The sequence below is a fragment of the Poecilia reticulata genome, chromosome 5 (genome assembly GCF_904066995.2).
Source record: "Poecilia reticulata chromosome 5, P_reticulata-male-v2, whole genome shotgun sequence".
NCBI lineage: Eukaryota > Metazoa > Chordata > Actinopteri > Cyprinodontiformes > Poeciliidae > Poecilia > Poecilia reticulata.
The window spans coordinates 5,794,346-5,819,277 of NC_088834.1; the positions used below are offsets into that span (position 1 = coordinate 5,794,346).

Consider the following 24,932-nt stretch of genomic DNA (forward strand, 5'->3'; position numbering starts at 1 on the left):
CTTTAGCGAAGCAAAAGCAATCATTTTTAATTGTGATGAGTAAACCTTGACATCTCGGAAAAAAATCTTGAAGATAGAGATGTGAAGCGATGATGATATTGTTTTACTACATTTGTATGAAAGAGCTACACATACTTTTGACCAGAATTTATATGAACAGGGATAAAACCCAACATGTCTTAATGTGGTTGAATCTATTCCAACTTTAGCTTCTTACTTCTCATCAACTCTGTACCAGTGACAAGAACTTTACACAGTTGTCTTTTTTTTTCACTTCAACTTTTTCATTACACCCCCTGAAATAAGATTTGGGAAAAAAGTTGCAAATCATAATGATTTTAAAACACTTAAAAAAACAAGTTATCTTGAAAAGGTACAATCTGTCTTTTTCAACTACTAGTATTTTAACCACAGCAACACTAGTGAATATATATATATATATATATATATATATATATATATATATGAAAAATCATTTAGGAACAATGCTATGATGGTTTCCGAGAATTGTTTGAGCACCAATCAAAGAAAAACAGCAACTCATCATAAGGTTTTATGGCTGCTGTTTCAATACTATTCTGACATCATTGCGCCCTTTTATGTGAAACTGAAAGCATCTTGTCAACTTAATTCACATGACAACATTTTCTTGTCGTTATCATTCTGAACATGTCCTCAGTATTTTTATTTTTATTTTTTTATTGGTGTCAGTCTACAATCAGTCTTAGTGTTTTTCATGTACAAAATAAACCATTGCCCATATAAATTCTAATTCTGTTTGAGTGACACCATTACAGAAATGTGTGTTATTGCTCACCAGAACAACCCCTGAAGCTGGATTGTGGGATTCTGTGTTCAGTGTATACCAAAGACAAATATTTTCACACAGCCTGTTATGTGCTCAGCTACACCAAACACATTTTTTCTTATCAAAGAAACTAGATGAGAAAAATGCAAAAGCGACAGTAATATAATTTATTTTTATTTATTTATTTTTTACAAAACCTCTTGTTTTTCTTTGGGAAAACAACATACGTGATTCAGCATGTTTCTTTTGTCGCACAAAATGTCAACATCAACGTTGTGCACAAACAAATGTCTTATTAGTTGTCTCTTTCAAAGCCTGACCTTCGGTTCATTATAATGAGTCATTTGTTTAGTGTTTATACTATTCATGCACTGACGTCCTTTTCATTTTTAATTACAAGCCAAAGCTGTTTTGCATATTTTAAATTTTTCATGCTGAGAAAGTGGTATTTAGAAAGCCTAGAAAACAGAGTGGTTGTGCTGGGAAACATGGCCTCTCTGTGTTTTAACTATTTGGGTGAGGATAATTAGTTTGTGCTTCTTGTGTTGGTTGTAATATTTGATTGAAGGCTTCAAGATGACTGAACCTCTGGAACAATCCTATTACTGTGAAAACCAACTTGTGAATCTCACGCCTACAGAGAATGCTTCTTTGTGTCCAGTGAATTCATAAACATTTTTTGTTTTTATACAGTTTTTTTAATTCAAGTTTATTCTTCAATTACTATTGAATTCCAGTGATATTCCAATACAGGAAGTAAAAGGGCAATGGCAAAAAATTTCAGCTACCACTTTTTTATATTGTTATTTCTGCACATGCTGTACATTTATCCATGTCATTTGTTGAAACTTTCCTCGTTCAAACTCTGCATTATTTTTCACTGAATAACTTTCTATGATTACAAAGACTATGATGTCTATTTCATTGAGACAAATTTTCTCTGTACCAGTGAAGTGTCCCCTTTGCTGCTTGGTGCACTGGCCTATCACAAGCCTGATCTAAAATCGATAGATAGTTTCTTAATGCAGTCCAGCTTGTTCCACGTCTTTATTTCTCTTTCCTTATGGGCATGAATTTTTATTTGCAGAAGTCTGTGTAGAACTGCAGAGCCATTGACATTCCTCACTAGATTAAGGTCTGAGTATATATGGCTTGCATCGCTCACCTTTTCTTAATTGTAACTTCTGAATAAGCAATACTGTAGTTTAAAGAAGCCTGTTAGATGAGACCTTGAGAAACAGAAAATGTTCAAACATTTGGAAAGACGCAAATTGACCTTACTGTTGCCTGATAAAATTATTTTATTTACATTAAATTTATTGCAATTTTGCAATAAAAATGTTTGTTCTTTTATCTTTATTTTCTGTGTTTGTTTTAGTGCTGGCTAATTTTATCAAACTCTAAATCAGTTTGATTACTGCATAAATTACTTAACTTTACAATAACCAAATTCAAGTCATGTTTGTTTAGTTTTTTTTCTAGATACAACTTAGCGTTCATTACCGTGCAGGCTGCCAGTGTGAAACAGATGGAGATGAAACACTTTTGTTTCTTCTCTGCATTTCAAGTCTTCTAAGGAAATCTATGGAGACTTTTTTTGGTGGAGTGCACTTGTTCATTTTCTATGGATTCTTTTGTAAAGAACCTTTGAAGAAAAAAAAGAACAAACAATGACTAGCATGGCTTTGATTCATCTAAAGAACATCTGTCTACTATGAAATATTCATGAATCAAAGATTTGTAGATTTTTTTATTCTAATGTTTTTTTTGTAACTGTTATGCAGTGTGTATAATATGTAGTCTGATTGGTTACATAAATGATTCTAGATTATTATGTTGATGTGGTAACTGCTGATTTGGATACTCGTTGGAACGCAGATTTATTTAATCCTTTTTTCCATATAGAGTGACAACAAACAAAAGATAGCACTATTATGTATTTTATTTTTAGATTTTTTAGTTTTTCTTGACTATAACCAATGTTGACCTGTTTAGTTTGTTCAGTGAAGGAGACAATGTCAAACTGGACTAAAATTGTATGTCAGTATGTAAGATCTGTTCCAATATGCTAATCTCATGACCATGGTGTTGTACCTTTGGGTCTAATCTTTTTAAAGGCTGAAGAGTGGGAAGCAATGCTGCAGAAGAGTCGGTGTATACTCATGCACAATGCCCATTATTTGAGTCTAAATCTTACTTTATGTTCTTTTCTATGGGTTTAAGCTATCTTCTATTGCTAATAAATTACAAGTACACATTGGTCTTCAGGTCAATAGCTTGTAAAAAGAACTACACTCAGTCCAGACACATTTTGTTCATCTCTGTGTCTCCATGTTAATAGCAAACTCGGATAGTAATCTCTCAACTATCACATAGCATAACAGACCACTACGTCTTTCTCTTCATCCATTTCAAGTACTCAAGAGTGTTACTTGGCAGTCAGAAAAAATGGATTTGTTCATTTGTGCTGCACAACCACAATATTTGACTGAAGAGAAATGTTATTCTTCAGAGCTGCCACATCCTGCAGAAACAATTCAAGTGCCTTGAAAGGCACTGTGTGTTTTTCACTGCTGTCTTGGGGAGCAGATGACACGTTCTCTGACTCTGAGTTGGAGAGCTTCTTTACCAAAGGGAAATCTTTTGAATACCATGAGCATAGGCTGCACCTGTTGGTGGAAAACGCTAGCTGCCTTATGGCTGTATCCTGTGTGACTGATGCTGTTGTCAGTCATGAACAGAAAGAAATACCTTTTAAAATTCATGAAAACTCTATTGAGCTGCAGCTCGGAGCCGTGTGAAAGAAAGTGAATTAAACTGAGACTTGCATCGTCACTTTTGGTAGCCCTTAGACTTTGAGCCATTCTGCATCATTTGTATATCTTGGCAGCTTGGCCGTATAATTGATGCCATTCATTACATGATTGAGGGAGGTGTTTATGTGTGGTGAGTGAAAGTAGCCAGACCATTGCTGAAAGCCATGTAGACTGTAGTGATTGATGGAAAGCAAGGTCCATAAATGCTAGTGTTTGTTTGTGTTTTCTTTTTTTGCCTAAATGCAAGTGTTACTCTCTTTGCCAGCTTCAGGCAACGTCATTAATAAACTTTGCAAATGATTATAGTGGCTTTATTGATTCCAGTTTTCCCCCACTATCCCAGTTGCCCCTGTTGACCCTTTGCATTGCCTCAGTAAACACAGCCATTGAAACTGTGGACCTGCTCTGACTCTGCCATCGATCACCCCTGCTGATGTTGGAACATCACATTTTCCTTGTTTGTCTGGTAGCTTAATCCATTCACAAAGTGTGCAGAATGTGGAAAACTGGATCAATACAACAGGGATAAGTGTGTGACTTAATTTTGTCAATACTTGGGCTGATCAGGATAATGCCAAAAATCATGTGGCACAACTTAACTTGTAAGGTTATAAAAATAAAAAACAGTGAGAGATATTAGTTAAAATAATTTAGGGATCTTGATGTGTATTTTGATATAGGCGACATGGCTTTCTGCCATGACAAGTATCAAACAGAACAATAGCTTTTTAGTTTTTGATATTTTAATAAGTTACACATCTATAAGTTCTTGTTTTTCCATAAGCATGTTATTTGCAGAAAGGGGGCACAAAAGAAAGAACTCGCCCTCATGTTATTAATGCAAAAATGCCACTGATCCAACATATGAGCTCCCAAATAACTGGCTGAAACACAACTGACTTCAACTATTCTCCACAGAACTATCAGCATAAGAAAAAGGGGAAAAAAGTGCAATACTTACCTTACTTTCAGATCTTAAAACCCACGTCATGAGCCATAAAAGAATATTACTCTGAGCCAGCACCAGTGCAGTTCTGATAACTAAGTTATGCATTAACTGGCACCAAACCAGCCTGATAGAATATGCACAAAAGTGAGAAAAATAACATACACCTAAGTTTCAGCAGCCAATTGAGCTTTTTATTTCAATAACCTAAGTTTAGCTAAAATAATTCAAATAAAATACTAGAGACAAGGCATACAAGCATGAGGAAATCAGCTGTGTGTGGATGTTTAGGTTTATGTTTTGACTAGGAAACACGGGAAGTAAGATTCCCAGAGAGCAACTGCTTTCTAGCCAGGTTTCATCACACAGGATGAACAAAATCCAAGGAAATCCTTACGTACAGTGCTCTACCATTAGTGAACTGCATTTAGAGGACAAATAGTTTCATTCTAATCTGGCTCAAAATAGAAGAAATGACAAAATTTCAGCTTTGTGGCATCTTCCTACCCACTGGCAAATTAAACGACTCTTATTTTGCATTCTGCAAACGTTTCACTTTTTTCAACCTTAACATCTGATTTTATATCATCCCTCCCACTCTTTTCCCCTCCACCTCTTTCTGTTTTTCAACAGACTGTTAAGCTGGTTGTCATTTCTAATGGAAATGACACACCCTGAGTCAAAGTGACACTGTGTCAAGAACCCATCCTGTGATTCCTGCCAGGCAAATCGCTCATGCTTTATTCCTTATTCAGAATTAAATTAAAAACCCTCTCCTAGGCCCTTATAACTTCATAAGGGTTTCAGTGTAATGTCTTCAATAACAGTTCAATAACAAATCCTGAGAACAACCCAGTGCCGTCCTCATTTGCAGTTTTGTAGAGAAGTCTGAAAACATCTAGACTTCTATAGTGAATTTGAAATATGCCAAAAATAGAGGGATTATTTTGATATAACTTAAAATGGCAACACAAAGATGTTTTCTTTCCTCTCCCTTGAAATTGTCCCCTCTTAATGTATTTGGACAAAAGAGGTTTTATGATGGTATCTTTGTCTTTGATGACTGATAGGCAGTTTACCATTTTTATAAAGCTGTCAAAGGTCGTTTTATATATTTATGTAACTCTGCTCTCCCTAACAGCTACACAAACAAGAAAAAAACGACAATGAACAGATTATTTTATTTTAATCATTTCCTTGAAGAAGATTTCTGACTTTGTATTTTTGTGTTTTTATGATGTAAAGCACTTTGAGCTGCCTTGTTGCTGGAATGTGCAATGTGAAAGTTTCAGTCTATCAAATAAACTTGATAGATTGAAACTTGAAACCCAAAGCACATTCATTCATGGCTAAAGTGTCTCTTTCTGCCAATGTCAGAAAATCAAACACATTTGGTCTGGAAAAACTACAAATCTGCTGACATTCCCTCCAGTTAGCTCTCAATGTTTAGCTCAGTCCAAATATTCCGCTTATTTCATTAGGGCTAATTGGACAATTGGAAACCTATTTGTAAGTCCTTGTGTAGCCTATTACTGTATGGAAATTTTGCTCCAAACACACCGTCACTGATTTCTCTTTTTTCCATTGCTAAATCAAATTCAGTTTCCACTATCAAGGTTATTCCAGCATACTGTGCATGGAGATTGGCTGTCCCTGACAGTCATTGGTTGGTTTATGCCAATGTTGCCTCATTAGCTACCAAAGTCATTATTTTTGCCCCCTCATGGCTGTGATCACCATGCATCAATAAAACAGGAGTGGTTCTGCCATTTCTTTAGCATAAGCACTTCAGGGTCCTTGGCCAGAAGTAAAATTGCCTCCATACTCCATTAGAGGACATAGATAGTGCAGTAAAAGAGTATTTGTTCACACAAATTCCTCCTCTTTTTTTTTGTTTGTGACACTTAAATATTTTAGATTACCACACAAAATTTTATTTCAGACCAAAATAGTCTGTGTAAGTAAGAAAAAAAAAACAGTTTTCAGTTGATGTAGTTTATTAAGGCAAGAAAGCTATCCTAAGCAACCTGTCCTGCTGAGGGAAGGTAATTGCATCCCTTGTTAAATCATGAATTAACTGTGATTAACCACATTTTTAAAACGCTGAGCTCAGTTTCTGCTAGACTGGTGAATTTAGGAAAGAATGGAAACTGTCTGACAACATCCAAAATGGTATCCACTAAACATATAATAATTATTGTTTTATGAAATTAAAGACAATTATAAAGATGTGAATATATAATTTTTCAGGGTTACAGACTGTGGTTTTGTCTTCTTCTCATGATCTGCTGTTTTTTTTTATATGCAGGGTGGTTGGTGCCATTCTTAGAGTGAGGTTGGTGATGTTCCTATCAAATCTAGACTGCACAGAGAGACATCTAGCAAACCCTGGAGGTTGAAGAAAGATGATAATATCTTAAAACACAACCTATCAAGAAGATAGTAGAGGGAACTAGGAGGTATGTATCACTCTGCTTAATTTTAAACAAATCTCTGAAAAAGTTTAATGTTCACGTCAATAGAAAATTAAATTGCCATCCTCCTCAAATGAAGTCAGTTAAGGATATTTTGTCTAGAGCTTCTAATCGTGTAATATATCCAATCCCACACACAAGCTCTTTCATATGTTCATTTGAGAAGGTTTTTTAAAAGGTTTGTGCTTCTTTTATATCGTCTATTGTGCGTCTGCGAACTCTTCCCAAGTCATCATGAGCCACACTACAGTAGTTCAAAATGAAAGCATTCTCTGATGTTTTTATTTGATCAAATCTTTATAATACTGAATAATACTACATGTAAATCTGCTCTAATGACGATTATAAATTAAGCCATTTAGAAACTCTATGTCAGAAGCCGAGAAAATCTCATCCCTTGGACAAAAGTGACGTTGGTATGTAATAATGTAAATAAGTTGTATGGATTAGTGGGAGAATTGTAATCCAGATTAGTTGCATGAGCACTCCCATTTATAATATTCTCTCATGACTTCTAATAAAAAGCCTCCATAGAATAGAGTTAAATAAAGACCAATCTAAATATCATTTAATATCTTATTCATGCACCACTGCCTGTACTTTTAGCTTATCTTTTCTAAAAAAAAGACCTTCTGCAAATATTACCTGAAAAAAGTGCACTAATATTCGAAACCTTATTTTGATGTGAGTTTGTGCCGTTTTACATAAGAACATCAGGCTACGATTGAATGCAACAGCCCACACAACATCCCTCACAACCTAATCCATTGCCATGGATTTCTTTGTACTTTTGATTTGATCTTCACGCACATAATTTGCCCAATTATCTTCCCTGTTTGAATATGTATTATTTCACACTTACATCAGAAAGTACAAGCCCCATGTGGGAAATGTCATTATGTGAATTTACCACACTGCATTCACGGGTGCAGAACAATGTCATGTGAAAATCGGAGCTGGGGAACGGCACATTTCTGTCGGGCATGTCTGAAGATCAGAGTTCAAGCAGCAGTTCAAGCAGCAGTGTTTGCTTTGAGAAATTGACTTTACATTAAGAGCAATATATGACCATCATGCCCCTAAAATGAGGGAACAGCTACTAAGAGAAAATTCTTCAGGTGATGGATGATTATTCAACTATTAGCTTTGCCCAATTAGGCAATGACAAGTAACTGTTTAAACAAATTCTAACAGGACATATCTGAGGCACTCAGGGGTCGTTTCTGTGGTGTCACATAATAAATAACGCTATAAGTGGCCGACACACCGCACAGGGTGTGAACTCGAGATTAAAAAGACCATATGGATAGAAAGAGGAACATTGCTGAGTGTGCTGTGATCTCTTCCCTTGGTGACTGCAGTCATTTAGAGTACAGATGTTCGAAAGCCTCCCGGGCTGCTCTGGGTGGAGCAATGGTTTTCTCTCAACCAATCGCTGAGCTTTCAATGTTTTTTTTTTTTATTGAATCTTCTTGCAGGCTGTTTGGCTTTTAGTGAAGGAAGACTCTAATATTTCATGTTTCTCTGGGACATCAAATTTGAGAACAAATCAAAAAAATATGTCTGCATGTCCAAAGCCTCGCCTGCAGAAGCACACTCTGGGTTTGCTCAAGTGTTGTCACATCATTCCCATGAGTGTCATATTCATCAGTGCAATATAATGAATACATGCCCTGTCTAACCCTCACACAAAAGCTTGCTCGTGTAAACACCAACGGTTCAAGCATGTTTTAATCTGAATTTTAAAATGGTCCTTAACTCCCCCCTTGCATCAGTGAAAGGCATGTCTCATGTTTTGGGAAATTTCTTTTTCTGTCCTCATTAGACAGGCAGAGGGGGATGGGAAGTACATGCAAGCATGCATCAGAAAAAGTATTCTGGTATTTTCATCAGCTGTATTATCCAAATAAATACATAATCCCAACACCTAATCAATGGAACAAAATCAACTTTTAATTAACTCATTAGGATCTGATAAATACAACATAATAATGATTTCGCTCTTCTTCTTTCTTTTTTTCCTGTTACCAGGAATAACATTAACTCTCTCTATTGTCTGTTTTCTGAATCTTCAAATAACAAGCCTCGAGAAATTCATCACTGTTGATGCTCCCTGATTTCTTTTTCTTTGTTTTGCATTTCCCGCGTGCACTTTTCCATGCCGACTCCATTTCTAATGCTTGTAATCCTTTGCGTCACACAGGGGTGGCAGTTACTCCATTAGCAAGGATTCTCATGTTAATGTCAGGACGGTCATTGGTTTGTGAGGGAATCTTGTTAGGGCTCTTATCGACATTGAGTTTCATTAACTTGATTAATGATGTCTATTGGGGCAAGCTCCATAGTAATGAACATCTTTGCAGAGATGGGCTGTCTGCAGTCAAAGATGTGCTTCTCCTGCCAACTCTTGCCCGGCCACACAGTTGCTTTCAGAAAGGTTGCACAAAAAAAAAATAAAAATCATAAATACTGAAGTAGTAGGAGTGAATGAATTGGACCCCAGATAAACATTAAGAGCTTTCTGTTTCTGAATCTATGTTGTTTTCAAAAGGCTTTATTTGAAATTAAACATATAAACATCCTGTGTCCCTAGATCTTGAACATACATTATGTAAGGATATTCCCGCTAACTGTTTTGGTGACACAGGACTTTGTCTTTCGATGTTAATATTGCTTCTGAGGACAGATCATTGTTTTTATACATCAATGAGGAACTGGAAAAGGTCTGGAAGGTGAAGACCACAGTGGTGCCTGTGGTCATCGGGGCTCTTGGGGCAGTCACCCCCAAACTGGAGCAGTGTCTCAAACAGATCCCAGAAACAACATCAGACATCTCAGTCCAGAAATGTGCAGTAGCTACTAGGCACAGCAAAGATACTGCGCAGAACCCTCAAGCTCCAGGCCACTGGTAGAGGACCCGAGCTCAGAGGATGAAAGAGACCACCCACGGAGGGTGAGAAGGCAATATATATATATATATATATATATATATATATATATATATATATATATATATATATATATCAGTGATTCTTCAGAATAGGGACAAAATGGGTTTTAATTTTCCCTTTTTTTTTTTTTTTTATTATTTCTCAACCTTATCTATGTAAATATGACAAATAATGTTTTGGAAATGTAAAGATGCTAAGGTGTAGGCTCCCAGTTGCAACATTTTATTTTTAAATTACATTTTTAATCGACCTGACCCAGACTTTTATCACCATCTGACAAAATAAATATAAAATATTTTTTTAATGACCCTATTAGTGATGTTTTTCTCATTTTTACAGACAAAAGCTTCTCAAGAAACAAAAAAAAATTATTTAAAACAAAAAACAACAAAATGTCCATCTGACAGAGTTGACAGTGCATGACGGAGTTGACACAGAACTGAAGGTGGTGACAAACTAGTGAGTAAAAAGAAATACTTGTTACATGTGAGGTAATGCAAATTATGTAAAATACATTAAAATGAATTAACTGCACATTTAAGTGAGATTTCACCGAAAGACTCAGAAAAACTCTGACGGTGTTGACAAAAATGCCAAACTACCTCAATTTATATGTTGTTATTCTGAAGGAGACCATATTGTAGCTCATCAGGTTCATGAAATATTTACATTGTACCAAAATTAAGCTTTTATTTCACAAAATTTAATTATTAAAGTTTTGTAAATTGTCAGTTATGGTGTTGATACATCATGGTTGTGACGAGCAACTTAGGAATAAAACAGAAGAAAAAACTAAAGAAAAACATAAGCTAACCGGAGCTAACTATCCCTTTTAGCAAAGAAAGAGAAAGGAAGTGGTTGTGGGGTCCTCAGAAGTTCTGGTGCCCCCCAATAATGCCTGATTTCTTTTACATTCTTTTCATTTCTGACAGTGTTAACAAAAACTAGGGACAAATTTCAATGGAGTTGGAAAATATATAAAAATGATATTTAATTCAATTTATTGACACTTTTATAATTATTTATATGACTACTTATACTTAATTGCCATAATATATTATCTTAGTATTCCTTTAATTGTTCTAAGCTATTACAATGTGTTGAGTTCTGCTCTGGGACAAGGGATTTTACAGGCACCATCCACCTACTACAATGTTTAAAATAAATAAATATTCAGCAAACATGTGGAAAACATACGTTGTTGTGCTCACAGGACCCAGGTTAGTTTATTCAGATATTTAAAAAAATTATATTTTGTGTATATTTTATTCAAATTTTGTGCTTTATCCATAGGACCTGTTTTGTCCCTATTCTCAAGAATCACACACACACATATATATATATATATATATATATATATATATATATATATATATAAGACCCTTTGAAAATGACCATGCTGCTGACTTTACCACTGCTTCTCTGCCTTTTTTGATTTTTGAATAATCGTGCACTGCAACAGTATCATTGTCATATGATCAAATAAATACAAAGAATATCAATTTAGACTTTTGCTTTTATAGATTTATTAACTCAAGGACAAAAACTTAATTTTAAATGGAAATGATAGTTGACAGCTCAAATATGGCTGTTTAATTAAAATTTATTGGATTAATCAAAAGGTTTTTTTTGTCAGTGATCCAGAACACAATGGAGCGAATAAGGAAACAGAAGAAATAAGGAGGATGCTGGAATCTGAAGTGAATGAGGTCAGGGAGACAACAATAATCATCATCATCAATCAAGATTACAGGAGATGCGACCTGAACACGGCATGCCGCTTTCTTTTGCTGCGCAGAATGTATGGATCCTTTCCAAATGTTAGATGCCATTGTGAGACCAGTAAGAATTTGTCTTAAAGCTCCGAACAGAAATGGATGGATGTCCCCTGCCAACACAAAACAGTGCTAACATCCTTAAGCATAGAGAGGTGAAAAAGTAGAGTTCACACAAGACAAAATAACAAAAATATCCATTAAATGTGTTATGTTTATTTTTCTCTGAGAGAAAGTTAAAGATATTTATTGTTATCTGACAACAGGAGAAATACAGGATGCCAAAAGTACAAACCTATCAAGAAATTAAACTCACACTAATTTTGGTTTGTCATCTTACATTTCAATCTTGTATTGATCTGGTAAAATGACTAATCCTTATCTGTCTTTTTCACAAAATTGTACTGTACATATTAATTTTTATTATGAAACTTTGTAATTAAGATGGCTACATTGATGATAAAAATGACCAGCTGGTAGTTAACTATAAGGCAATAAGAAGCAAAAAGGGTTGCAGGCAATTAAAATGTTTTACTTTGCTTTAATATCCACATTGTCTGGACAATGAGATACTTACATCTTTTATCTTGAACAGACAATTACTTATCTCATGTTTTTAACAAACGTTATTAACGTTAATGCAAAGTTGTAATCCTATGGACAAGCACAAGTCTTTTTCCATGTGATTTCTTTTTAATGCTTGTCTTTGAATTTTACATCTTATCCAGTACGTATTACTAAAGAGAGTGAAACGGGGTAGAAAGCTTCGCATTCAGCAACAACACCTTAGAGATGAAATACTGGTCACCTCCAAGAAAAAAGGAAGTCTGAAGGTTACCAATTCACATCTCTATATTCCTTTTTCTCTCACCGGGAAGAGAGGCCAGCAAAGACCAAAACAACCCCACCTGGAATTCATATTTGCCTTTCATCATCCGCTTCTTGCTCACAATGTGCCCAGTAAGTTATTATCTCTCCTTAGAGAGAAAAGTCTGCTGGTACAACGGCAAACAGGTGACTCCAGGGCATCTGGGGTCATTGGTATGGAAGATGATTCAAATAATTTGCCTCATCAGGTATTACCTTGGTCTATTAACTCATATGGATCCTGTGTGATTTGGTAAGAGTGAAGCAAGTGCAGCAGTCGTGTTACTATTTACAGACTGTGTAGAATTTTGTAACAGACTGATTAGTTTGCTTACGTAATGCTGTTGAAGCAGAGCGCAGACTAGAATGTCTCTTAAGACCCCAAGCTGTAAGCTAATCATAGGTAGAAAATTATCTATACGTTCTTCTGGGCCTTTTAAATTGATTTGATTTGTTAAGTGTTGATTGAAGAAACGTATCCACTCAGAAAGAAAATCTGATGAATTCTATGAGCTTAGCTTTTTCCAAGTCTGAGGAAATTCTTGTTCATATACATAAAAAAAGTTTACAAAATCAACATATTTTACATGGTCACTGAAGAAAGAGAAACTAAAAAGGTTTAGGGTGACAACCACTCAGGATAAAATAATAAATTGCCTATTATAATAGTTGAAACACCAAATGTATGTTAGTATACGTTTATATACACAGTGGAAACCATTTTGTCAGTACTTCAGAAGTTAACAGCCATGGTTTTCTTGATCTACACTGTTATTGGTTCAGCTAATCAAGAAAAATGAAAAGCACTTCTGGATTGGCTGCTCTGCAAACGCCAGCTAAAGGCGTGTCATAAAGTCTTTATTTCATTTTCAAAAGCTACATTTTGTTCTGAATGCTTAAGATGAGCTATAAAAAAATCAGCAAAATGGCAATTTTTTGGTGAATAGGCGAATCCATGAATACTGAACTGTGAATAGGCAGGCATCCACTGAATTCTGTTAGTGCCACAACAAATGGTTATCAAGGCAGAAAAATGACAATAAGGTTGCTGAATCAGCCTCACTGAATCAGCATTTTTATTCACTGTATCACATAATATTCCTGTTATAATATCAGATTTTTTTATTGGATTGTTCTGCGTGTGCACACTATCTGCTATACTACTAGCAATGCAAGGAAATAACAAATGTATTTGCATTGTGTGTATTCATACATTAGAGGAACTTTCAGATCTTCCAGACAAACAAGAGAAAAATACTGTTCCTACATTGATAAAGACGTGTGCTTGGCTTAGATCTATCAATCCACTTTGAGTTATTTGAGCCAGTGCTACAAAGATCTGATAGTATGCGCGTAATCCAGTATCACATTTAGCACCTTGCAGTTCAGAGAAACAAGACTTGAGATCCAATATATCACCTACAAATGTTACATTTAACAGTAGGTGGTTTTTGGACGATTTTGCTGTTGTTTTTGACACCTTCTAAATAGGGGTGTAGTGTTATTTGTTAAAATGCCACAAGGCATCGAAAATGCTAATGACACTTTCCTTTGTATTCTAGAGTGATGTTTATGCATATTATAAACATATATACTATATCTTAGTATCAACAAGACTTTGTACCACCTCACCTGGCTTTTTTTATCTTTCTAAACCGACATTTCACAAAATGAAATAGCCATAGCTTAATTTCTTGGTTTTACAATTGGCTGATTTGTTGAGAACAAACTACTTCCAAATTTGAGATACTTATTAAAATATTGTTTACGTATATCTGTGATGATATGAATGATTTTAAAAAACTAACACACACCGAGCTCTGTCTATGCTGTCTATGCTCACATCTTTGTTGGCTGGAAATCCCAACAAAATTTGCGTTGTTTATACCATTTTACCTGCACCCATGTTAATGTGATAGGCTGTCACCAATAAAAATCATGTGCTTAGAAAACATGACATTCTAAGTTTTCTTCATGATTAGAAAAAAATAAGTTTCCTAAGTACATGATTTGAAGTGCTATTTCATCCTTTTTTTTTCAGAAAGTCTAATTGTCTGACATTTTTTCCCAAGTGAATTGAAAAATATCAGTTTAAAAATATCCATGGTCAGGGCCTCTGAGTGTGGTGCATAAGGCCTCGAATGATTGCCTCCTCCTTTTATGGTGTCTGGGGTTGAATAATAAAGCTAATAAGAAGGATGGAACCATCTTGATATAATTTAGAGCAAAAGCAAAAGCTCAGGAGATATTTTTCAATGAGGTCATACCTTATTTCATGAGCATAGCTCGCCTCATTTGTTTTAAGTGATGGTCGGATCTTATATCTTATAGTGTAGATATGTTTATGAATTTCAGATGGATCAAGTAAGGTGATTTTGGTCTCCTTTAGAAGAAATGACACAGCAGCTTTCAGCTTGTCCCAGATCTATTCCTTTCCACAAACTACTATGCTAAAGGAGCTCCAAAAGTATTTCAGTGGGTTGGCTGATAAAGTACGAGTAACTTTGGGATTCTCCATCATCCGTCTCTCTTGAATTGATTGTTTTATTTGGAGAGATTGCATTCTTTCTTTAAAATACACAAGAGTACATTAGGCCTGCAATATTCATTTTGAGGACAGACATTAACTAAACAAATTTGATCAAAGTTATATTTAAAACAGGGAATATATATATATGTATATGTATATATATATGTATATGTATATATATATATATATATATATCTTCATTGCCCTACTCGGATAAAGTCCTGGAGATGCTTCATGCAGAAATAATGTTTTTTCTTAGCCCTCAGCAGACTTGTTCCCAAGAGATTAATAGAACAAAGTAGCAGACTGAGCCGATGAACAACAACATCTAAGTTTGTTTTTTTTGTTTTTTATCTTTTTGTAGCCACAGTGCAAGACAGAGACATCACTGGGGTATCTTAGAGTGCATTTTTTAATTACAGTTGCACTTAGTCAACCAAAGCAGTCAAATATCACGGGAACTCTTTCAGTAAAACAGAGTAAACACACCTAAAGCAACTGGATGGAGAGTCCAAAAACACCTATTGTTAACTTTGTGTAATATCTGTAGGAGTTATGTGTTTTTAATATACAGATTATTGTCTGTCTCTAATAGAAGGTGTTATGTATGACATGGAATTACACTACTCGATAATTCTTCTTGTTGAGTAGTTTGCTGATTATAGAAAAACTATTAGACCTTCATAGATGTCTTACTTTTATGCTTTTTTTGTCACACTTAGAGGTGTCAGATCCACTATTATATATTTTTTTCGAACAAAGACAATCGCAGTATGTATAAAAAGGTTTTTTTTTTAACTGTGGTGCTCTTTCTTAAGGGGGAAAAAATGGTATCTAAATCAACCTAGCACGATGAGAAATACCCATCCATTTTCTTTACACCCTTGTCCCTTAATGGGGTCGGGAGGGTTGCTGGTCCCTATCTCCAGCTAACGTTGCAGGTGAGAGGCGGGGTCACCCTGGACAGGTCGCCAGTCTGTCGCAGGGCCGATGAGAAATATATAATTCCGTATTTTTGCTGTCCATAAGCAGGTCTGATTTCTTACCTGTTGAATCAAAAAATCCCTTTTAAAGACAACATATCTGACAAGAGGATGAAGGCTAACATATCTCAAGAACCAAAACATCACACACTGATCTAAAGAGATGCAAAACAAATAAGAAAATAGTTGATTTCTAACAACCTGGAAAAAGTCACAAGCCATTTGGGACTCATGTTCCACAAATGGAGAAAACATGGAACAGAGAATACACCAACAATTCTTCTAGGATGCCACAAATGAACACAGAACAGCATTTAAGCACTGAAGGCCTCACTTTCCTCAGCCAGGGTCGATGTCTTTGATTTGACAAGAGTTAGACTGGAAAAAGTGGCATCCATATAAGTTTCAAGGTCAAAACTAATGCTAGCCATAACACACGCTCTGATGATCCCCAGCATGAATGGGAAATTGTTCTGTTGACTGATTAGATAAAATTCCTCCACAGAAATGTAAAAGGAGTATTTCCAGTTAGAAGACAATTACTGTTTTCAGATAGAGCCAGTTTGCTTTGGATAGCTATTTCCCTTATTGAGTGAAACCATAATTTGAAAATTGCCTTTTGTGTTTACTGAGATTGTCTCTGTCTGATATTAAAATGTATTAAATAATCTGAAATATTTAAGTGAGAAAACAGCAAAAATAGAAGAAATATGTGATGGATAAATACTTTTAACAGCCCTTTGTGGTGTTAGGGAAATACAAAATGCAGGGTGTGATTCAGAGAAAATAGATAAAAGCCTAAAGTACAAAAAATACAGCAGAACATCATCACTGCTGTTTCAAGCTTCTGTTCCAGGTGTTAAACTTAAAGACTTAGACCTGACAGTCTTTCAGAATTAATATGACAGCTAAAATGTGCTTACTTGTACATTCAAGCAACATAAAGCAACATCTCCTCAAAATGTTTGGCAGCTGTGGGTAAGAATGTTACATGGGTTTTCATTTTGTCACAATATGCCTTTTTTTAGGATGTGAGTTTAGAAATCGAGCAGTTCTTTAAAATAAATTCACCTTGTTGTTCACTTTGTCTTGGTTTGTTATGTGTGTGTGTGGTTGGGCTCAGTGTATGCACTAAATGTAAGCTTCACACCAGTAGCCCAGTGAAGGGTGAGAGGGCATCAGTAGGTCAGCAAGCAGAAAGACAAAGGAAGCTGAGAGCCTGATTAGTAGTTTGCAACCTTTTTTCTTCTGCAGTTTCTTATTTTTGTACTGACAAAAAAGCTGCCTTCAAGCTAGCAAGCACACACATACATGGATGCACTAATAGGTGCATCCAAACACACATGTCCTGCCTAGCAAAATGGCAAAATCATTACTTACATTTTTATTTATTCTTTCTTTATCCTTTTTAGGAGTATTATACTATAGATTATTTGAGAGAATAATCTGAAATCTACTCCCACGCACGTCTGTTTGTTTTTTGACAATCTGAATATTTTTGTTTGTCTGATGCTGAATCATGTTACAGAAAGCTGAAGTACTTCATGTCTTGAAATCTACCATGATTTGTAATCTGTTAGTTTTCTGCCTCTGCTCCTTAGTTTGCTTAAAACAATAGAAATGAAGATGCATCTTCTTTTCTTTTTTTTTTTACTGTAAAGTAATTATATCCTCAAAGTATAATGATGTTAATAGTTATATTTAGTTTTCAGTTTTATGGATAATTTACAGGTAATATCTCTAGAATTATAGCACCCTTACTTCCTACACACACAAAGCTGAAAATCAAATGCTAGTAGAAAAAACAATTGTATTGGAAAAGAAGCGCATTGAACCAAACCACTCACCATTTTGTGGGTGATTCTACCTTTAATCAGCCTTTTGCTAAAGAAATGATTAAAAATGTAACTATATACTTTACTTTCTTGTAGTTATCTTTAAAGCTATCTCTGTTTACCTAATGGTTCTCCAACAAGTTTCCACCCCATTATTTACTTTGTAATAACAGTAGATGTCATTTCTTATTTTTCTTGAAGACATTTATGAATTTGACTTATTAAACTTGAGTCAAGAGAATTAGTGGTGTAAAATGCCATACGAGGACAAGTGTACTCACCGTCCTCCCGAGACTTCTGAATGAAAGCATCAACTCCGCTCTCTCCATAGTTTCCCTCTGAGGCCACAGTGGAGACAAAGTTCCAGCGCATGGCCTTAACAATGTCCACCATGGCCTGGGCCTGATATGTGTCTGGAGGCACCACACGGGAGAAGAAGTCGTAGCGGGTGTTGTCACTCAGCTCCGGCGCTGTAGAGGCGTAGCTCACCTGGGGTATCTGTACACAGATATACCGATAACATTAAAAGCATAAATTGGCCTTCAGTGCAGCTGTGGGGAAGGATAGCATACTGGCACAAGGCTATGGTGGTTTATACCGCGTATGAAGAGGCAGTTACACAACACAAAACAAAATGTTTTGCATAGGATGTATTATTCTAAAAATGTTAAATAAAGACACAGACTCTACTAGCTCAATAATGTAAAAAAAACTGTAGCAATGGTAATTCTGCAGAAAGTAGATAAGAATAGTGAACTTAAAAATGATCTTATGGCAAAAGGTTTTTCTTATTTAAAAGTATGGATCTTGTTGTATTTAAATAAATTACTGTTTCTATTCAAGTGTTCCAGATGTGGAGCATAAATGTAAGTGAGTTTCTGTGATGTGCTCCGAGAGCTCTGTTGTGCAATAACAGCCTGGTTTGGCGATAGATAGTTCATAATAAAGGCATTTAATACCAAAATTAGTTATTTAGCAAAATTACCAAAATATCTGTATCGGTATGTGGTAGTAAAGTAGTTTGCTCATGAATGCCTACCTGACAGGATATGGAAATTAGAACAACAATAGATGAAAGATGAAGTTTAGCACATTCACAGACAGCTTAACTTTACAAATGCATAGAATAAACATAGTTTATTTCTAACATAAGACAAGTTTGTTAATAATAAGAATTCAATCCTTCAGTTAAGTAGTTTGATGAACAAACTCACAAAGTTAGTAACACTCAACTAAACTCAACTACATAAAACTAAGGAACTTCTGAGCCAGTGTGTGTGGAGCTGCGTTTTCTGTAAGGAGGGCGGAGGAAATGCTGGTCCATTGGCAAGATTAGACAGTGTTTTTTTTGTTTGTTTTTTTTGGGGAGGAGAATCTATCATTATTTAGATTCCTTCTTCCAAACTGCAAATAAAGCAGGATCAGGATACCTTTAGTTAGAATGAATATTTACTTTGGATCCAGGGTTGCTTCAAAAATGAAATACCTCACTTTGCCATCAAATGAAAGCATAGGCGTGTAGAAAAAATTATTATTTTCATTAGACTAACTGTTTTCATACTGTGATTGATTTGGTTACAGATGTTTGTATATTGGTAGTTTTGCCTGACTTCTGTAAAGATTTCTGTGATCCACTAAGGAAAGAGAAAGACTGCAACACTCAGTAGCATAACGTAGGTCAGCTAAATCCCAAAGCTTTGTGATCATTTCAACTCATCACACATGTGACTTTGCTGTTTTTCTAATGGATAAAACTGTGTTTGTGAAAATATAATTTTTCATCCACACGGATTGCTGAGAGCAAGACAGAAAGGAGGCAGCAGGGCTTCCTGGTAATGATACAGAGCGTGCCTTTTTTTGATGACAACTGGCCACGTTTTGTGTGTGTCAAAACAAAACAAGACGGAGGGGCAGCCTGCAAAACATGATTTTAATGAAAACAGCCCTGTATTCTCCTAAGCTGTGTCTTCACCACATGCACTGTTTCACTAATATAGACAGCAGACCTGAAGGCTGTGGCACACCTAACCAGATAAGCTTTGACGTGAAACATCTCTCTTAAAGGGAATGTCTCCCAGCCTCTCGTACTATGATGATAAGTCCAACCTGGCCAAAAATAAAAGGGTATGCTGGTTAAAATGATCTGGAAGATTTATTGTAGCTTGTCATTGGCCACAAATTAAATGTGAAGCAGTGAATACAAAACTTGTAAATAGATTATTGAATGTAAAAGCTACTTCAGAAACATAACTAGACATGTTTATATTGAAGCTCAAAATGTAACCTAAAGCAATGTACTGTAAAATGTGATGTTTTCAAAGAAAAGCATATAAAATAATATTGATGCTAAAATCGTGTCATTGTAACATTGGTGAGTAACATTGGAAACACTGTTACACCTATACATAGTACTGTATTTAAATGCGTCTACATTTGAGCATTTAGCCGTTTCTTTCTATGGAAGAAACAATAAATCTTGAGAAATGGTGTAATATTTTATCTTCTTATTGAGTTCCTGGGGAAAAAAAAGCAGACACACAAGTTTAAAAATGTCTCTGTTGCTGACTTATTTGTGAGCTGTTCTCCTGTATGATGAATGTAAGTATCAGCATACTCAGCTGAGAAATCCCCAATCTGGACAGATGCTGGCCCGACATTTCAACATGATAAATTAAGCCACTTGTATAAGTTTTAAACAACCGCACAGCAGTAAGAATAGACAAGTCCTTGATAAAATGATGAAAGCATTATAAAACTGGAATCCCAGTGATGCCGCTTCTTATACAACAGATTCCATTACAAATGCCTACATAATTGTTTAATATAACAGTTAACTAGTAAATAAAACACAAGTTAATACAGTAAATATGAATAAATCTATCTATTTGTTTCCCCTTCTGTTATATAGTGTACTTTTTTAAAGTACACTATATAAGCGTACTTATATAGTGAATATATAAGTACACTATATAGTACACTATATATTACCTGCTAACATTGTTGCTATCAGTATTTTCAGCATTTAGGCAATAATTTTGAACAAAATTAGATGTCACAGTGGTTTGTTGAGTTGAAAACACAGACCAGAACTTGTTACTCTTCAGGCATTGTAAGTCATGATGACCATGTGACAAAGTGGGTTATGGAAAACCTGCTAATTTTGTGTCTAAAGGCTGTTTGGTAGCTACTGTAGCTCCTGCCCAAGGGAGAGATTTGTAAGAGTTTGTTTGTGTGAGGGAGTAGGAAGGATAATCTCCAGCCTACTTCTTCAAACTTGAGGTGTAAAAGTCGTAAAAACAAGGCACAGGTCGCTGCCTCTCATTTAAAATAGTCGACCTACTGGTTGCCCAAGAAACATAGAAACTAAAAATACCAGTCAAATTGTTTAAGGAAAAAAAGAAATGCTTTAACATGTCAATCTGATTTCTTTTCAACCAACCCAAGAACACAGCAGTAATGAAAAAGGAAAAACTGTTTTCCCTCTTCCTGCGGTATTTGGAGTTTGCTTGGTGTTTTCGGTTTCATCCACAGCAGACTTATCCGTTCTCATCTAAGCCACTGTAGCAAGTTATGAAATGTATTCATAAAGACAGGTTAGAGGCCACGCTTCCAGAGATACTCCACCTTGATACCGAAAGCGTAAGACGATTTCCTCACAAAGCCACAGCACAGAAAAGCAAGAAATAATGATATGAAAAATGGAATATAGCACTGACTTTCTTAAAAAACAGTTTTGTCAAGTTCACATAACCATTCAGGACAAGACTGGAAGTAGTTGTGTGGCTGAAATAGAGGACAGATTTAGGTTTAAAAAAAATCTAATGCACTTTAATTGAAGATAATTTTCAACAACACAAAAAGGAATTTTAAACAGAACAGTCTGTGTTCCCCCTGCCTGGTGTCAGATTTTCTCACTCTGACAACCAACATGTGCTCAGCTGAGAACTCAGCAGAGTGCAAAGCTGTTTAATTGTTGTGACTATTATCAGGTACAGTGTGGGGGCAACGAAAGCAGATTTCTCTCACACTGCTTCAGCCTGACAATCTGTCAGTTGCAGTGAAGATGACAAGTAGCTTCTCGCAAACAAAAACGTCTAAATTTTTCCTCTTGACAGGAGTATTTCAGGATTCCCTGGTATTAACACAAGATTTTGAGCTGTTCCCAATTGGCATTTCAGCTTATGAGAGCAGTGGAGAAAAAAAAAAATTGTGACAGCAGTTAATGCATCTCAGTATAATTCATATCCCAGTGACAGATTGTGTTTTGAATATAAAAAGGAAACTACTTAAGCAGCGCCTACCTGCACGTGGATTCAGGTTCCATTTCGGTCTTTTAAATTTTAATATAAAACCATACATTCCAGGTCAAATTCTCAGATCAGTCCGTGATAGAAAAGCACATGATTTATTAGTTTTTTCTTTAAAGAACTCCTGTACAGTGAAATTATTTTGCATGCTAGTAATACAAGTAAAGGATAAATGTTTGTTCCCTGTAGAATCTTGGTAACTACATTCTTTTAGACCGAGGCTCTACATTTGTATCAAGTTGCAAATATTTCTGCTCTAAAAAACAACTAACTTTGTTTGCATCTGTAATTCAGACATCTGACTACTCTTTGCGACCTGCTTCATGAACCAAATGGTAAGCACCAGTTTCAATCAAGCAGCACATGAAAAACATGGATGAGCAAACACACACTTTATCCTTCCTTCTCTGCACATCAGTCGATTTTGGGATTTATTTTAAGTATTGGCAGCGGGTCATGACACCACACTCTTGATATCACAGCGATGCTGCCGCTATGTTGACAAAGTGACCTGCAATGTGCCCTCCAGTCTGTCAAAGAGAAACAGTTTTACCCAGATGAGTGATTGTTAGTCTTAGTGCTAACTTCAAAGAAGTCATAAATAAAAATGAAAAAAGGTGAAATTTGTTACTATTATTTTTTTTTGTGCATTTTTTTATTAAATTGGTAAAAGAAAAGTCGATTTGTAGAAAAATTTGAATTAGCTTCATAGCTAAGTATTCATATAGATAACTGTGAGTTAGCAGTACACAATTCTAAAACTACTATCAAAAAATCTCCTGAAAGATGGCCTCTCTCCTTTGTCTGCCAGCAGGTTTTTGAGCATCTGGAGCAGAGAGTTCACTGCTCAGGTTGTATTAAGAGGAGCAGTGAACAAGACAGACACATAAAACAGATTCAAGCATTAACAAAAATTTTATGTAGTTCACTTTTTCTACTGAACACATTGACAGAAAACAGCTCTTAGTCAGGTTGAACATACAAGTTATAATAATCAGCTTATTCTCAGGAGTGTTTCAGGAACATCTACCTAAATTTATCTTCAGACACCAATATTAAAATGAACATTTTACTGGAACCAATTCAATTTTCTTAAAGGAAGGGGGTGGGGGTGACCCAAAGGTCACACTTTACTGAAAATTACGAAGGTAAAAAAAAATTAAAATCTGTCACCAGTTTCATTACAAATGATTATCTTCATTTCTTTATTTTTAGCAAGAATTTTGTGCTATAATATTTTTACTGCATTACATTACTGTCTTTTGCATTATGCGTGGGCTAATATCAAACAAGGTTTTTTTTCCATGCACTTTTTAGAAAAAATGTCAATTTAAATTCAAGACAAAAAAAAACCTTGTAGTTAAAATTATTATCATTTTCTCCTGGAAACATCTACCAGCTGCTGTCAATAATCTTATTTTCTGTAAAACTACCAAATGTGTTAATGACTTCACTCTTGAGTATGCATTTTTTTATGTATGCTGGTGGAAGTATTTTAGCCTCTGCGCTGTTCTTTATTCACATAGAAATGTGCCAAACCACTTCTAAATTAAAAAAGGAAGCCCGACGAAGAAGAATGGATCATTCTCAACATGTCCTTGGTTAAAAGATAACACACATCTCTTTAAAACTAAATTGTCACAAAATGCAAAGCTGTGTGAAACGGCTACACAACAAGAAGCCCCCTCAGCTTCTGCAGCTAATAAGCAGACATCTCCTTTAACACATTAACATGAAAGACGCTGATAGAAACAAGGAGAAAAAATATCCTTCTCCTACTGTTTGAGACAAGTTTGAATTTAAAAACATGGTTTCGTGAAGTCTCATTTTGCTTGCTGTGAGCTCTGGGCTTCAGCACAGTTTTTTTTCTGACAGAGGAAGGAAAGCTCACAGTGCAAAAAAGCTCTTTGCTCTAACACAGCAGGAGCTTTGTGTGTTGGCTGCAGCACAGCAAAGGCTGCATTATACCCAAGCACAAGTGGGTAAAATGGCAGTGTGCTCGCTTTATTCCGGCAGAGTTAAACCTGCAGTGTTCTAGAGCAACGTGCATTAAATTTACTTAGATTAAAACCCCAATTAATGATTAACTGCATGAATACCACAAAATAAGAATCTAGGTTCAGCAAAAATTACAAACTCTAATATACTTTCATTTTAGCAAAGCAAACATCAGCACAAACCCAAATAAGGGAATAATTATTCCCTTCACATAGTGCCTTGATTTAGTTTAGAAATTCAGGCCCAAGCAGAGCGGACAGAGGGTGCAAACATAACAAGAAGTCAGTGAAGTTTTGCAGCGAGTGATGTGGGTAAACAGAGCACCACTTCAGCATCCAGGCTTTGTCCTTAATTGCTATCAGCTGCTGCTGCCACTGAAGAGAGATTAAAGTTTCACTTTGGAGCTGTCAGGGTAAGTGGAGCAGCAAATAGCAGAGCTTCTTGAATAGAAAACCAATTTCTGCATAATGATATAACAAAACACATAGTCTCTGGTATAAAAATGAACAACAGTTGAACACAATAAAGCTCCGTGGCCAGGATTCAGATCTACAGATTAATAAATAAGGATTCACGTGTCTCATACGTAGGTATTTTATCACTTTAAATATTTTCCTGGATTTTCAGTGGAAAAGTTGATCA

The 24,932-nt window shown here is 35.5% G+C and overlaps 1 protein-coding gene and 1 long non-coding RNA gene across 4 annotated transcripts in view; one reads left to right on the forward strand and one right to left on the reverse strand.

The window, feature by feature from the left end:
• LOC103464720 (uncharacterized) overlaps positions 1–24,932 on the forward strand; it is a 217,634-nt gene that overhangs the window by 155,265 nt on the left and 37,437 nt on the right. The window contains exons 4-5 of one of the 2 annotated variants that reach the window (XR_533696.3): positions 6,879–7,029; positions 11,632–13,738. This is a non-coding gene — a long non-coding RNA (uncharacterized LOC103464720). Of the gene's footprint in view, positions 1–6,878; positions 7,030–11,631; positions 13,739–24,932 lie in introns of those variants that run through there. The other variant, XR_533698.3, reaches the window with a different exon arrangement.
• LOC103464721 (metabotropic glutamate receptor 4-like) overlaps positions 1–24,932 on the reverse strand; it is a 178,246-nt gene that overhangs the window by 58,955 nt on the left and 94,359 nt on the right. For both annotated transcript variants that reach the window (XM_008409022.3, XM_008409021.3), the window contains exon 3: positions 18,267–18,483. In XM_008409022.3, coding sequence (XP_008407244.1) covers positions 18,267–18,483 — 217 coding nt within the window. The remainder of the gene's footprint in view (positions 1–18,266; positions 18,484–24,932) is intronic.